General features: G+C 42.4%; 1 protein-coding gene across 1 annotated transcript in view; it reads left to right on the top strand.

Annotated features, from left to right (window-relative positions):
- cd99 (CD99 molecule) overlaps nucleotides 1-14294 on the top strand; it is a gene marked incomplete at its 5' end in the record, with an annotated part of 23045 nt that extends 8751 nt beyond the window's left edge. Inside the window, 9 exon segments of the mRNA XM_042214139.1 lie at nucleotides 5470-5508; nucleotides 5890-5943; nucleotides 6382-6459; nucleotides 8369-8389; nucleotides 8653-8673; nucleotides 9041-9061; nucleotides 11362-11472; nucleotides 11570-11623; nucleotides 12630-14294. Of these exon segments, the coding sequence (XP_042070073.1) occupies nucleotides 5470-5508; nucleotides 5890-5943; nucleotides 6382-6459; nucleotides 8369-8389; nucleotides 8653-8673; nucleotides 9041-9061; nucleotides 11362-11472; nucleotides 11570-11623; nucleotides 12630-12658 (428 nt within the window). The 3' untranslated portion in view covers nucleotides 12659-14294.
- Nucleotides 14295-15170: the final 876 nt, after the last annotated feature.

Raw genomic sequence — 15170 nt, 5'->3', positions numbered from 1 at the left:
AATTATTTGAATATATATGAGTGCTTGTGTATGAATACACATATAATACATACATGCTTTCAATTGTGTAATTTAAGTGATCTAGTAGCTCTGTTTGGAAGTTCAGTTAATGCTAGAAATGTGTTTTGGAGTTTGTACGTGTTTTGTCTCTAGGTGCCACCGTATATATTTATATATAAACATATATAAATAAAACCACTTTTTTTACGTTAGTAATTCCTTTTGTGCATAATTTTATATTATTGTTAATAATAAATTAATTAAAGCAACAAAACAATCTGAAGAGCCGGTTCGGAGCCGAAATAGCCGGCTCTTTTTAGTGAGCCGAACCGAAAGAGCCGGATCTCTAAAAAGAGCTGGAAATCCCATCACTAGTGCGCACAAACGTCTGAAACTGCGCATAACACGTCTCTCAAAACGTTAATGCGTGTGCGCCAATCGCTGATCACGTCATGCCCACGTGGGGTTTTGAAGCAAATTTAATGTTGCCAGCTTCGCACAGATCTACAGATATAGGCTGCGTTCAATTCCCAGTGTAACACTGGGAGATCTGGGCTTCCTGTGTGGGGTTTTTGTGTGCTTTTTCAAATAAAGCGGACTTTTCTTTCGCTAAACAAACTCATAACCCGTTTATTAGAAAACATGTATCAGTTACAGACGCTACACAGTAGCCGCCGAAATGTTCGAGTTATTGATTGAAGGATGTTCCTCCCAGAGCGCAATGATGTCATTAAAGAGTTTAGGCTTGAAGCTCATATCATTTGCAACATATTCCATACTCAAGATGTTTTTTGGAATAATTACATTAACACTACATTTCATATAATGTTTAAAAATGTTTATTACATGTTTGTTACAGTGTCCTTAGTGTGGTCCTCTGGTCTTTTTGTTCTTTGGGTCAAACACATAATAGCTGGTTCCTCTGAGGTTTCCAGGATTATTTCCTTTTTGGGAATACACCAAATTCCAGAAGTGGAAGCAATTTGTCACACGACTGGTACGAGTTTAGAGCGAAAAGATGCTGCTCGTCAGGATCAAGCAAACAGTTTTATTTTCATTCATTTACAAATGAAGGTTGGGGTGCCTGTAGAAAAGATTGTGAGTGCGAGTGTGAGTGGGCCTGACGTGGCTGGATATCTGTTTGGACTAATGTGAGAAGATCCAAATCAACCAAGCTGATCTTCTCCTCGGTTCAAACACTAGTGTCCAAGTCCCTGTTCACTTTACATTACATTTATTTGACCTCTTGGAAATCCAGTTCATGTTTTGGAGACTGACAAATAACCACAACGATAATTCAATTCAATTTTATTTGTACAGCACCAAATCACAACAACAGTCACCTCAGGTGTTTTATATTGTAAGGTAGAGCCTACAATAATACATACAGAGAAAAACCCAACCCAGTGGGAAGGAAAAACTCCCTTTTAACAGGAAGAAATCTCCAGCAGAACCAGGCTCAGGGAGGGGCGGGGCCATCTGCTGTGATTGGTTAGGGAGAGAGAAGGAAGACGGGATAAAGACATGCTGTGGAAGAGAGACAGAGGTTAATAACAATAAACACATCACACTAAATTACAGACATTAAAGACACTAACAACAAGAAAGTGCTCAGTAACAACTCCAAAAATCAAATACAAGTAACACACATATCATATCACATCATATTATACACATCCAGGATTTGTTCAACATAGTTATACTCCAAGGTATAAACTTTTTCCACGGGAAAACGTCATGGGGACAAAAATCCATCCATTCATTTTCTGCCACTTATCTAGGTTTGGTGTCCTTTCTGCATCCTGTTTGGGGGTGTTACTAAGCTAGCTGACAGATATCAGTCCAGCCTTTGTGAGTGTCAGCTACATTTAAAGTTTGCACGCCATTTGCACGTCTTCCTCTGTCATACTTCCTGTATGAAACTCAAACAGAGCTGGTATGGCAAACCACAGGCATGCTTTCTAAAGTAGATGGCACGCAGTGTAGTAACTGAGGTTTTCTACTTCACCCACAGCTCGTCACGATACTTTGCATAAATCTTAAATTATAACTGTAACCCAGGAAACACGCCGAAACACCCACACTGGCGTGCTCACCGTGGGGCCATACGCGCATGTTTGATGGGGAATTGATATTTGGAGAAAAGAATTAAAACACATTCAAACTGCAGAACTCCCAGGATGGACCTCTGAGCCATCGTCTTACATCACCTGTCACAGGTCATGTGACCATGAGCAACACTGAATCAGAGCCACAGCTGATCAGTAATCTACATGTAATACATATTGTCCTGGCATGAGTCAGAAAAGGCCGTAGGTTTGTGGTGCTGTGTGCATATGTGCGTTTTGTCTGTCTGTCAGCACGATACCTTCAAAGCTGTTGACTGAATTCTGGGGGGGATTAGAGTGGGCTCATGTCCACTCAAATGTTGCTTACATCCACCAAGGTTGAAACAGACTGAGAAAAATAGACTGAAAAACTCAACTTGACCCCAAAATGTGTCAGATCTTTAACGACAGAACTGTGAAGAGAGGCAACGTTGTATGTTCAGTTGTCTTGTATTCAGCACAACAACAACAGTCGCCTCAAGGTGCTTTATATTGTAAGGTAGACCCTACAATAATACACACAACAATCAAATGAAGAAACCTCCCTTCACACAGATCTACAAATATAGGCTGCGTATATATTACATAATAAGCCAAACAATTAAACAACAAACTCCCAGCATGGATAAACTAATTGTAGGAAGACACCAGAGAATGAAACTAAAATGAAACAAAATCCGAAAGCTTCTGTTGTCCATCACCTGCTGCTGTACAACATTTGTCATGCTGCACTCATCTGGTCACAAACTATATTTAAAAAGTGCAAAGCAGATACAAGGAATATATGCAAAAACTAGTTCGAGTACTGGCCAGAGAGCGAGCTGCCTTAGTGCAGCTTCGTGCTTCTCGTTTCTTGTTTTTCTGTTTACTGCTGCATTCATGTGGTTCAAAGTGCGTCCTGGTTGTGTTTTATAACCACAGATGAACCAAAAGGCACACGAGTCCTCTAAGACAGCGGTCTCCAACCTTTTTTGCGCCACGGACCGGTTTATGCCCGACAATATTTTCATGGACCGGCCTTTAAGGTGTCGCGGATAAATACAACAAAATAAAAGTAGTACCGGTACCGAAAAAAGAAAATTTATTCATAACACACGTGAAAAGACCCAGGAAAACCGAGTAAACGCTAAAAACGATAACAAAATAACGCTGAAAACCGATAAAAACCCTGAAAACCAGACATTTCAGACCTGAGCCTCAACTCTCGCGGCCCGGTACCAAACGACTCACGGACCGGTACCGGTCCGAGGCCCGGGGGTTGGGGACGGCTGCTCTAAGACGGTCTGCAGAGCTGCTGCTCTGAGGCAAACCTGTCTGTGGGCGTGTACAGTACAAGATCAACGGGCCCAGCAAGTGCTGGATTTCTGCACTTGTTCAGGCAAAGTGCGGCTCACACCTCCTACTTTCAGTTGTGACTCGTGCTTTTTACAGCTTCTTGATGTGTCAGTCAGAGCTGCCCTAGCAACCAGCAAATACACTGTATGACTGTATCCAACACGCAAGGGGCACAGAGAGCTGTGGGCCCGGCACATCTGGCATGTGATTAGTGTGGACTGTGGGTTGTGACGATACTCAGTGCTGCTTTCAATAGCACAGGGAACATTCTGACTCCATTCTGCAATAAAAACATGAATAGGTAAAAAATTCAATTGGTTAATTTCAGCCAGTTTTCCCAGTTCTAAGTTCGACTTAGTGAAACTGGTATTTAAGATTAGTTTTACAAACTACAGATCGTGAAGGTATTTAAAATATGTTAATAAACAAAGGCTACAAATAAACAACACGATACCAAACATCTTAATAATTCAGTGATGATATCGTAGAAAACATGATAGAAATGTAAAACTATGGCGTTCAGCGGGAAATAAAAACAGCAGTCACTGTGAAACATGAACCTCACAGCTGCCTGCCGCCTTCCACACTGTGCATGAAACCATCTAATGTGACGTCACCATTCTGGACATGTTCGCTCTGCCGGTACTCCCAGCACTCCCAGCACTCCCAGCACTCCCAGCCTTCCATTCATGACCCAGGTCACTCACAGCTTCCCACCATGGGCCCACACGGGCATGTTTGTGTCTGCTACTTAAAGACTCAGAGGAAATCAGACATGCTGACAAAGCTGGATATAAACATATAGAGATATAAATATAAAGGGTATTTATGTGAAGTGTGATGTTTGTGACAGTGTTACCCTCCTGTGGTTACTGTCAACAGTCTCCACTATTAAACTGTAATGCTCTTCCTCATGTCTTCTTCATACAGAACTCAGCCTGGAGGATGGGTTGGATGAAATAAGTGAGTGACCGTCACATCGGGCACTTTTCCTAGCATTGTTTTTGTAAAGGTTTCATTCACTCGTTTCTTTCTGTTTCTTTAGAAACGACAACCCAAAAGCCCAAAGAGAAGCCAAAGGCACCAGAGCAGCCCAAAAAGGATGGTTTGTAGTATTTCATGTGTTACGACAGAACTTTGAAGCACGCCATCAGTGGCCTTTTGTTTACAGTGATGTATACTACACATATGATGATCTGTGTTAGTCTGTCCCATTGTCCTGAACACAATATGTCAGTGCTCAGTAATGACATGAATGACATACATATATATGTATATATATGAGATTACAGGTGTATCCATTGTAACATATCGTCTGTGTAAATCAAACTCGATGAATCAAACTTGGATGTTTTTCATGCTCTTCTTTGTGGCTCTGGCAGTCATTCGTGCCATCTTTAAATTTCCCAGAAACTGCTTCATAATAAGAACGTAAGACTGTGAAAGCAGAAGTAAAACGGTATAAATATAGATTTAAACGTATGTCCCAGTTGATATGCTGCACAGCTTCCTGTTTTGAAGCCACACACGTGGACGGGTTAACAGACTAATTCCATGTGTTTCTCCTTCAGGTGAGCTAGACCTTTGGGATGCATTTGGACCAGGTAGATACGCTGACGTCTTATTTTACTGATTGTCTTCTGCTGAGTGTCAGAATTTGTTCTGCGTAATATATTTGTCCTTTTTTAATCTCATGTCTGATTTTTACTTCTACAAATGCAAAACTGTTAAGCATAAATCATAAAATAGCTCCTCATTAGCCACGCTTGGACTGTCCACCACTGTTTTTGTTTAAATTAATCTTTCTTCCACAGACGAGCCACAGCCGGAAAAACCCAAGAAACCAAGTCCTGGAGACTCTGGTAGGTCTGACAGCCTTCATACATCCTGTGCTTTTGTATCATTTGTGATGCAGGGACATTGACGCTAAGATGGATTTTACATGTTTGTTTTGTGTGTGAGTGTATTTGAAGGTAAATGAATCATCACTTACAGTGTTTGAAGAATTTTCTTTTTTATGTCACAGATTCCAATGGATTCGATCTGGGAGACGCTGTCAATCCAGGTAAAGACATGGATCATTCCCATCAGTCACTCCAGTTTTGTTAGTAGTAGCAATGGTGAGTACTGGGAAGCGTTTCCTTTACGCCTCAACAAGGGTGAGAGAGTGGAGCAAGTTCATCTGTGCTCGAGCTGGCTGGCCCTCCCCCGCCTGCTTTGAGCTGTCAGCTGTAGATTCAGTCTGGACTCAGTCATCAATGTTGAGTCTGGCTGATTGACTGCTGTGTGTGGCTCAATGCTAACATGGTGCTATCTGCACAGAGCATGGACGTATAGCACTGCTGCTGTGCTCACAGGTGGGCCTTTGCCCACATAGACTTTAATCCATCTGCTCTGTTTATCGTATATATTATTATTGGTTCTCATGATGCATTTGTATTTACAGGACCTACCACTAAACCTGACAAACCTGCTGTCAACCCACCAAAGGGTGGAGGAGGTAAGCCTCTGTTTCATAAGCTGCTGTCAGTGGCAGGTTGTTGGTTCGACACTGATTTATGGATGAGATTCCAGTTTAGCAGCTCTGACCTGAGGCTCTGTCTCTTTGCTTCCCTGTCAGTTCTTCAGTGCACATCATGAAGGCAAATGAACATAATAATTGAGGCATTTTGAGGTTTTGGTCAGATATAATCACGTGACCTTACATATGCTTTTCCTGTCACAACCATGAATGGAAATAAATTTACCTTTTTAAGATATGACAACGACTGAATTCATCAAGAAAACCCACATTTGTGTTCATTGATCATCAAGCAGTGTCTTTGTGGCAGATTTTCAGTCTCAGCAGATGTTGTTAACATGTGGAAACAGCTGTAGCAGTACAGAAGTGTTGGTGTTCTCATGTGACGGCATAATTGGTTGTTCATCATTTTTTCAGGTGGTGGAAAGTTTGATGATTCCGACTTGTTTGATATAAGCAATGGAGACTACAAGCCTGATGGAGGCCGCTCAGGAGGTACGATAACGGTTGTTTTATGATGTTATTTCTATCGTTTTTTATGTCTCTGTCTTGGCTCCAGTGTAACCCTAAATCACAGGTGTCCAGCTCCAGGCCTCCAGTGCCCTGCAGGTTTTAGATGTGACCTTGACCCAGCACAGCTGGTTTAAATGACTAAATGACCTCCTCAACATGTCTTGAAGGTCTCCAGAGGCCTGGGAATGATTTGATTCAGGTGTGTTGACCCAGGGCGAGGAGTTGGACACCCCTGGGATAAATGCATCAGGATGTTACTCGTTGTGCTTCCAGCTGTATACTGCTGGTGTTTGCAGCTGTAGACCTTTGATTATATAAATGACAGACGGCACTATGACACGGTCTAAATCTGCACTGTAGCTGATAAGTGTTTTTTACTGCTGTTATGCAGTTTGTTTCCCATTTGTGAGTCAGAAAATTCAGTGGTTCCAGTTTGTATTTAGGAAACATTTTGGAGTTTGTGCAGTACTTCCTCTCTGTTGTTGTGTTTTGTTGCCCTTCACTACCGCTGACTCTGCCCAGCTGCTATAATGGTATCATGTGTCACTGGAAGACAACAACACATTGATATAATGTAATGTTGACGCCCTGTGGCTCTTCTCCAACACTGTTTCATTATTTATCCTTGATGTTGTCTCGAGGGAACTAAAATTACTTAAAGACAAAAGAGACAGTTTATATGCACAGAAGCAACTATCTTTTTATTTTTAGGCTTTATTGCAGTAGATTCTTTTGGCCGTCTTTATCATTGAGGTTAATGCATTTTGGCCCCTTATTTGTTATTTAATGAGTTTACTGCACATCTGTTTAACCCTTCCATGCATGAATTATGACAGCCGCACTCTGGATGTTTTTCTTTAGTATTTTTATTCTTCTTTAGGCTTGAAAAAAGATTTTTGAACTTCTTCTTTTTAAACGTGTACTTTTCAAAGAGTTTTTTACATCCACTTAGGTAGACAACAGGCACACGAATAAATAATATAAGCTGTGTAAAATCTATACAATAGCTCAAATATTTTTGATAAAAAACATGTCAATATAACAGCATGTATATAAACTATAACAAATAGGGTTTGGAGGGACACATCAGTGTCCAGTGCAGTGGTTTATGTGCAAGTATACCATCAACACTGACAGACGTACAAGTAAACAGCCTTTGAATAGCTGCAGTGACTGCTGTGTGAAAGGTTAAAAAGCTGCGATGGAGCTTTTGGAACTGTTTTTATTGGTCTTTATTTTATTGGAGGTTTGAGGATGGGACATAAAAGCATTTTCACTTTGTTGTTTTTGTTTAGACTTGAAGTGGTCACCAGAACTAGAAAGGACCAAACGTTAGGACCAGTCTGAGGTGCTCCTGTGTAGATCAGTACTGAGCTGCTGATGCTGTTCTGCTGACCTTTAAATGGTTAGAAGCTATTTTTACCAAAGGACAGATCAAAACATATCATCGTTTATCAGAACTGCTGCAATGTTGTTTCTTCTTATCATTGGAAAAAAGTAAAATACAGAAAAACAAGTGTAGATCTTTTTGTTTTTTAATTCCTAGATAACAGGACACAGGCCTCGAGGGCTGGTGTCCTGCAGGTTTTAGAGATCACCTGAATCACATGGTCAGTTCATTCCCAGGCCTCTGGAGACCTTCAGGACATGTTGAGGAGGTCATTTAAATCAGCTGTGTTGGATCAAGGACACATCGAAAACCTGCAGGACACCGGAGGCCTGGAGATGGACACCCTTGGTCTTGGTTTAGTGACAGCATTAGAATAATTAGTTGTATTTTGACCAAAGACAGGAAAGAGAAGTCATGACTGAGGTATGTGATGTCATGTTGATTTGCTGTGCTGAGAGTCTGAGGTCAGCTCTCTGACTGACGTCTAACCTTCTCTTTCAGGTCGTGCCATGGGTCCTCAGGGTATGCAGTATTTTGGTTCATCTTGTCTCGTTTTTACCTTACAAATATTTTGACTACATGTTTCATTTAACAAGAGTAGCAGGAGTGCACTGCTGTCCTAAGTTATCATGCCACAAAAAATACTTATACTTTGCTCAAGATCAGCCAATGAGCACAATCGTCCTCGTGTTAGCATTATCATGTAGGACATGACATCAGTGTCACAGTATGAAGCACGTCTGTAATAAACACTGTTGATTAATGTGAATCCCGTGTTCTCACAGGTGGCGCTGACCAGCCTCAAGGTGAGTCCCACGTTTGATCTTCAGTCCATGCTTTGCCTGGATGAGTGCAGAAATGCAGCACTCGATGGGCCTGTTGTACTGTACCCACACACACACAGGTTTGCCTCAGAGCAGCAGCTCTGCAGAGAGTCTTACAGGACTCGTGTGCCTTTTGGTTCATCTGTGGTTATAAAGAACAACCAGGACGCACTTTGAACCACATGAATGCAGCAGTAAACAGAAAAACAAGAATCCAGAAGCACGAAGCTGCACTAAGGCAGCTCGCTCGTCCTCGTGTTAGCATTAGCATGACATGACATCAGTGTCACAGTATGAAGCACGTCTGTAATAAACAGTGTTGATTAATGTGAATCCCGTGTTCTCACAGGTGGCGCTGACCAGCCTCAAGGTGAGTCCCACGTTTGATCTTCAGTCCATGCTTTGCTAGACCTGCACAGTGTGTCCTCCATATGAGGACCATGCTCAGTCTCCAGCGCTAACAGTGTTCTTGTTTTTATGATCACGTGGAATTTGTTTAAATGTGGTGATGATGTAATCATGAGCTGTAATAATAACAGTGGATCATTTGGTTGTGCAGTCGCTATAAAAAGGTTTCAGCACATGAGACCAACATTTATCTATTCGGCCTTGAAGACGCGCAGCCCTTCTTCCTGAGTGTTTGTCTTCAGAATCGAAGCTCTTGAGTTGTTGGTCATTTCCTGTTTCCTGTCATGGAGGAAGCACCACAGAATGCCTCTGCTTTCCTACATTAGTTTTTATCATTATGGACTTCCTGTTACTAGTTGTTTTGAAAGCTCTACTAGCTCATTACCTTGGTGGGTAGGAGCTGGACTATGTGCTGGCTGTTTGATGGGCTGCATTTTGTTTAAGTTGCTAATGGCCCCCCGGTCTGGTTCCTCTGGTTAAAACCCTGCTACGATTGTGTCGTTGCAGATCCAGACTTTCTGTGGGGCCACATCCTGAAGATGTTAAACGCTAACATGCCCGAGGAATTCTATGTTTGGATGTCCAACTTAAAGCAGATCTTAACACCTCTGTTAGAGCGGGCCATGGATCTGTTACAAGCTGTGCAATGAGCTGTTGGGTCATGCGGCGGTTTACAAAAAATTTTTTTTAATATCTGATGGACTCAAAATGAGCAGTTAGACATGTTGTTTTGCTGGGTGCCAGGATGGTGGTCGTTGGGATACTTTTTGTGTTACTTCATTTTCTGTGTGTAATTTGTTGCTGTGCAAACAAATGTGTGCTTTGTAGTACTTTGACAGTCAGAGGGGACCACATACCAGCAGCACCTCATACTGGGAGTTTTTTAAAGAACGTGTGACTGTGAATGGAGCTAAATATCACATGTTCATCCATGTTCATGACAACTGGTTTGCTTACTGGAAATCAGGTTTTTTACTGCCATCCCTTTGTGTCAGGACACGCCTGCTTATCTCTTCCACAGTCGGCATTCTTAGGATAGCACGCATTCAAAGCCTCAGCTGACACATCCAACATGTAGAGCTGCAAACTTCCCGGGGTAGACTTTCTGATGTGTGATCCGAGGATGCTTCTTCTCTCTGGCACAGCTCAGCTTCTGAACTGCTCTTTGTATGACTGGACTTTTGGTTTTTGCTTCGAGTCTTTAAGGGATTTGGATTTTATTTTGAGAAAAGTGTAACACATAATAATAAAATCATAAAAGCAGCTTGAAACGGTCAGTGTATCTGAAATATGATTCCTAAATCCACAAGAGTTGTTGTGCTGTAGGATTTAGATTTTATAATGACCTCGACTTATGTCCCAGTATCATAATAACATAACAGACACATCACGCTAAGCCCTCGGGGGTCCTGTGTGAGACAGGAGAGCAGTGAGTGACATTCTCCACATTTCCCAGCAGTAAGTCATGCACACAGCTGCCAGCCTGCCTTGTTTTCTTGTTGTTTAATATCCAGGCAACTCCCTGTTTTAGTGATCGGCAGCATCATGAGACAAAGCTCAGTGACTCAGTGTGGCTTCAAAGAACAGCTTCATTATTCATGCTGCCACGCCCTGCACTGGAGCTGCTGTATCTGCTTTTCATTTGCCTTCCTGCACATTTTCCCAGTGCTGCCAGTAACTGTGGCATTGAAAGTTATTAACGCCACAGATACCGCCATCGTGTGGTGAACTGTGGTCATTACAGCTCATGGACTGGGTCTGGATCAAGCCTTTTGAATTGTTCCTAAAATTTTAAACTCTAACGATCATGTTTGTGAGCCAAACAAACACAGAGCGCTGTTTCGATTTCTCACTTGAGCAGGTATCAAGTTACAAGTATTTGCAAACATTTGCCACTCTTAAAGCAGAGGTGTCCAACTCCAGGCCTCCAGGGCCGGTGTCCTGCAGGTTTCAGATCTCACCCTGGGTCAACACACCTGATTCACAGGTTTAGTTCATTCCCAGGCCTCTGGAGAACTACAAGACATGTTGAGGAGGTCATTTATCCATTTAAATCAGCTGTGCTGGATCAAGGACACGTCTAAACCTGCAGGGCACCGGCCCTCGAGGCCTGGAGTTGGACACTCCTGCTTTAAAGTGATTTTACTCTGATCTTGATAAACGAAGTCATTTGACATACCGATTAAAAAATAGAATTTGAATACATTTAAAGTGGGTCCCTTCCAGTAATGTGTCCTTTTTCCTGTCCTGCTGCATTCGAAGGGAGTGGTCCCATTGCAGGAATCATCAGTGCCGTAGGCGTTGCCCTGGTGGGAGCAGCGTCCAGTTACTTTGCTTATCAGAAGAAGAAACTGTGCTTCAAGCTGCAGGGAGGTCGGTATCCCTCGTTTCTGTAATAATGAGTTCAGTATTACTGCTGATTACAGATAACAGGACTCTGACATCATCCTGATAAGTGTTTCTGATCCAGGTGCAGATCCAGAGAGTGGTAAAGGACACCAAGGCACTCATTCCGAGCCTCAAGGTAAGTTCTCACAGTCCACGCACGGTGGCGTGACACGCCCCAAAGCTGCCCGCGCATGCGCCACTTTTGGTGTTGTTTCGGACGGCCTGCACATCTTGATTTTTGTAACCTGGGTTGAAGACGTGAGTGTACGATCGTATTCTCTCCACCACCAGGGGCGAAGGGCTTCAACAGAATGAAAAATGTGAGGTTTTTGGAGAAACAAGACTGTTTTCTTTGTTTCCTGTCTTTACTTCTACATCAGTGATAATTCACAGTTTATTTGTGAGAAGGCTGCAGAGCGTCAGGGCTCTGTGACACGGCCATGAATCAGGCTCAAGCTGGCTGCTTACTACGAAGGTACAAAAGGTGTCTTAATAAGGAGTGTTCACTGGACTGAGATCTGCTGAGGACAACAGCATCACCTCATCAAACCGTTCAGTGAACCTTCATGACGAGGAGACCACACCCATCACCTTTCATCAGAAGATGAAGGTGATCACTGAGACCTGCCTGGGGTGCTTGACTGTCACGCTGTCACAGAGTAACAGTAAAGAGTACCTCTCAGCCCCTCATTACAGAGTAGATTCTAGTTACTGTAGCTTCAGTGTTACTTGTTTTCTCAGCTGTGACACAGGAGCGATGACTGGTCAGTCAACAGTTTTAAAACTGTTACGCTCTGAAATGTGTGACCTGAGCAGTGAGTGAGCTTGTTTGCTAACAGATGTTCATTGATATGATAAAGTCATGTTAAGTGTGAACTAGAAGGAGAAACATCAGAGTGCACAAAGTGAATATTTAAAATGTTTGAATGCAGATCAGTCTGCTGTTCGCAGCTCGAATACTAAAGAATGATTAGGGGGAAATAATCAGTGATTATATGTAACAAGTCTTAAATGAAGGTCCGATGGAGCGTGATATTGGCAACATCCAGAACAGCACCAAAAAGACTAACTAAGCCCAGCCTGCCCCCTGGTGGTGACTGTGAACAGGCACTGGCTTATCGCTGTGCTCTTTCTAACTTCAGTCCTCAGCAACCTGCTCCAGACAAACTAGACGCGTCTCTCCTGCTGCCAGAGGACTTCATTCAACTTCCAGTCAGCCTTGTTGGTGGTGCTTCTGCAGCCTGATCGACTTAAACCAGAACTACAACTGTAGCCCAGCTTGAAGACTGTCCATTTGCAAACATCTGAGTGTGCATCTTCTCTTTGTGTCTTTAACAAAAATCAGAATATCCCAAAGGTGATTTGAAAGGAGCATTTGTATTTGTGTTTGTTGGCTGTGTGTAACTACTGTAAAGATGAATACTCTGGCTCTGTGGTAATACACACATTTATTTTAAAGTAGGTGCAAATATTCATGCAGGTGATATTTTTAACAGTAAGTCTCCTCTGTAGGGTTCCCGTTTAAAACACTCGTTACTACAGTTTACTAAATACACACATATACTATTCAGCGTAGCGCACACCTCTGCAGCACACCTCTGCAGCACACCTCTGCAGAGAACAGGGATATAAAAGCTGCTGTGCAGCGCAAAATGAACACATCCAAACACAGCAGTGACCCCGTTTGGAGCAGGGTGTGTTCATGCTAGCCAGCCTGGTCCCTGGAGGTGTTTTAAACTGAAGGAGAGCTTTCATTAGTTGAGCTGTAGTTTAGGCTCAGTGTGTGACCGATGAAAATCAACTGGAAATGTGTATTTTAGAGTAAAAGAACCGTGTTTGTCGCATGATTTAAGCGTTTAGTGGAAGTGCACATTCTTCAGGAGGCCACGCACATTTCCAGTGCTGGTAAACGACAGCAGGAAGCACAGCCCGTGCTGAGCGCATGGAGATGTTTGTAGTGTTGGTTGCAGTGTGAGCACATCTGTTCATGAAACACAAAAAATGCACATTTATTAATGCACTCGTTGTAGACAACTCTTAGGATCTTAGCTCTTAATGTAACATACAGCACAAACATGAGTTTCTTGCTATCTTGAGCTTGATTATAAATATTAATTTTCCTCCGTCTGTCCAAAACCTTTTTATCGTCCTAACAGTCAGTCTGCTGCTTTGTAGACGAACGCTCAGAATCAGCAGCTCTTTATCAACATATGATTTATGCCAAAAGATGAGAAGTAATTGTACACAGTGTCCTAAATACGATGTCACTAAAAGTTTGAACATTTAGCAGCTGAATTCAGGTGTTTGGTATATTTACATGGGATGTGTAGATGTGTCGGCTCATGTTTAGCAAACAGAGTTTGTGAAAGGTTTAATGAATCAGTGCCTCAGACGAGCAGCAGCCACAGATCACTGGGCCGACGCATTTATGCTCATCAGGTGTTTGTTTTAGTGTGACACGTTGTGTGCTGTCCCACAGACTCACACTGGGACATTGGTCATAAATGAGCTTCACATTACAGTCTGAGGGCTCATCAGCAGACACTCAGACTGTAATGTGATGTGAACTCTTACGATGCTAAAATATTGAAATCGTTTGCATCCCTGTGAGATGTAGATAGTTGGGGAGATGGTGTGTACAGATGCTTTGAGCTTTGTTAGTCTGTTACTAATTTGTCTGGGTTTACAAACCGAGATGTGATCCAGGTTATTTAGTTGTTTACATCTGACTTAGATGAGAGAAATGTTGCATTTGTGAGTGGATTTAATGTACGCAAATGTTTCAAATAAAATGATCTGTGTTTGTATTTTGGAACCCTCGTTGTGTTTAACCTGCACCAAGTCCACACAAACATACCTGAGCAGCTGAAAGTCTGCTCCCATTTTTAAAGTTTCATTTTAAATCCTTTTGTTGGAGTGCAGAGGCAAAGCTGTTGGACTTGTTTCATATCTAAATGCTTCTCTAGTTTTTATGAGAATACACATATTCAGGTAAAGACTGTAGAATAATACAGAGAAGATCCCCTTTGAGCGCTTTGGTGACAGTGGGAAAGAAGACTCCCTTTCAACGGGAAGAAACCTCCAGCAGAACCAATAAAAACGAACGATTCAGTGCAGAGAGGTCTGTTAACACATAGTGAGTGAAGCAGAAACACCCAGTGCATCATGGGAATCCCCGGCAGCCTACGTCTATTGCAGCATAACTAAGGGAGGATTCAGGGTCACCTGGTCCAGCCCTAACTATATGCTTTAGCAAAAAGGAAAGTTTTAAGCCTAATCTTGAAAGTAGAGATAGTGTCTGTCTCCTGAATCCAAACTGGAAGCTGGTTCCACAGAAGAGGGGCCTGAAAACTGAAGGCTCTGCCTCCCATTCTACTTTTAAATACTCTAGGAACAACAAGTAGGCCTGCAGAGCGAGAGCGAAGTGCTCTAATAGGGTGATATGGTACTACAAGGTCATTAAGATAAGATGGGGCCTGATTATTTAAGACCTTGTATGTGAGGAGCAGGATTTTGAATTCTGGATTTAACAGGAAGCCAAAACAGGAGAAATCTGCTCTCTCTTTCTAGTCCCTGTCAGGACTCTTGCTGCAGCATTTTGGATCAGCTGAAGGCTTTTCAGGGAGTTTTTAGGACATCCTGATAATAATGAATTACAGTCGTCCAGCCTGGAAGTAATAAAT

Source organism: Haplochromis burtoni, unplaced genomic scaffold (genome assembly GCF_018398535.1).
Source record: "Haplochromis burtoni strain Fernald_Lab_line unplaced genomic scaffold, NCSU_Asbu1 Contig_522, whole genome shotgun sequence".
NCBI classification, from domain to species: Eukaryota; Metazoa; Chordata; class Actinopteri; order Cichliformes; family Cichlidae; genus Haplochromis; species Haplochromis burtoni.
Note: the sequence above shows the minus strand (reverse complement) of the source record. Positions and strands in the feature narration are given on the sequence as shown.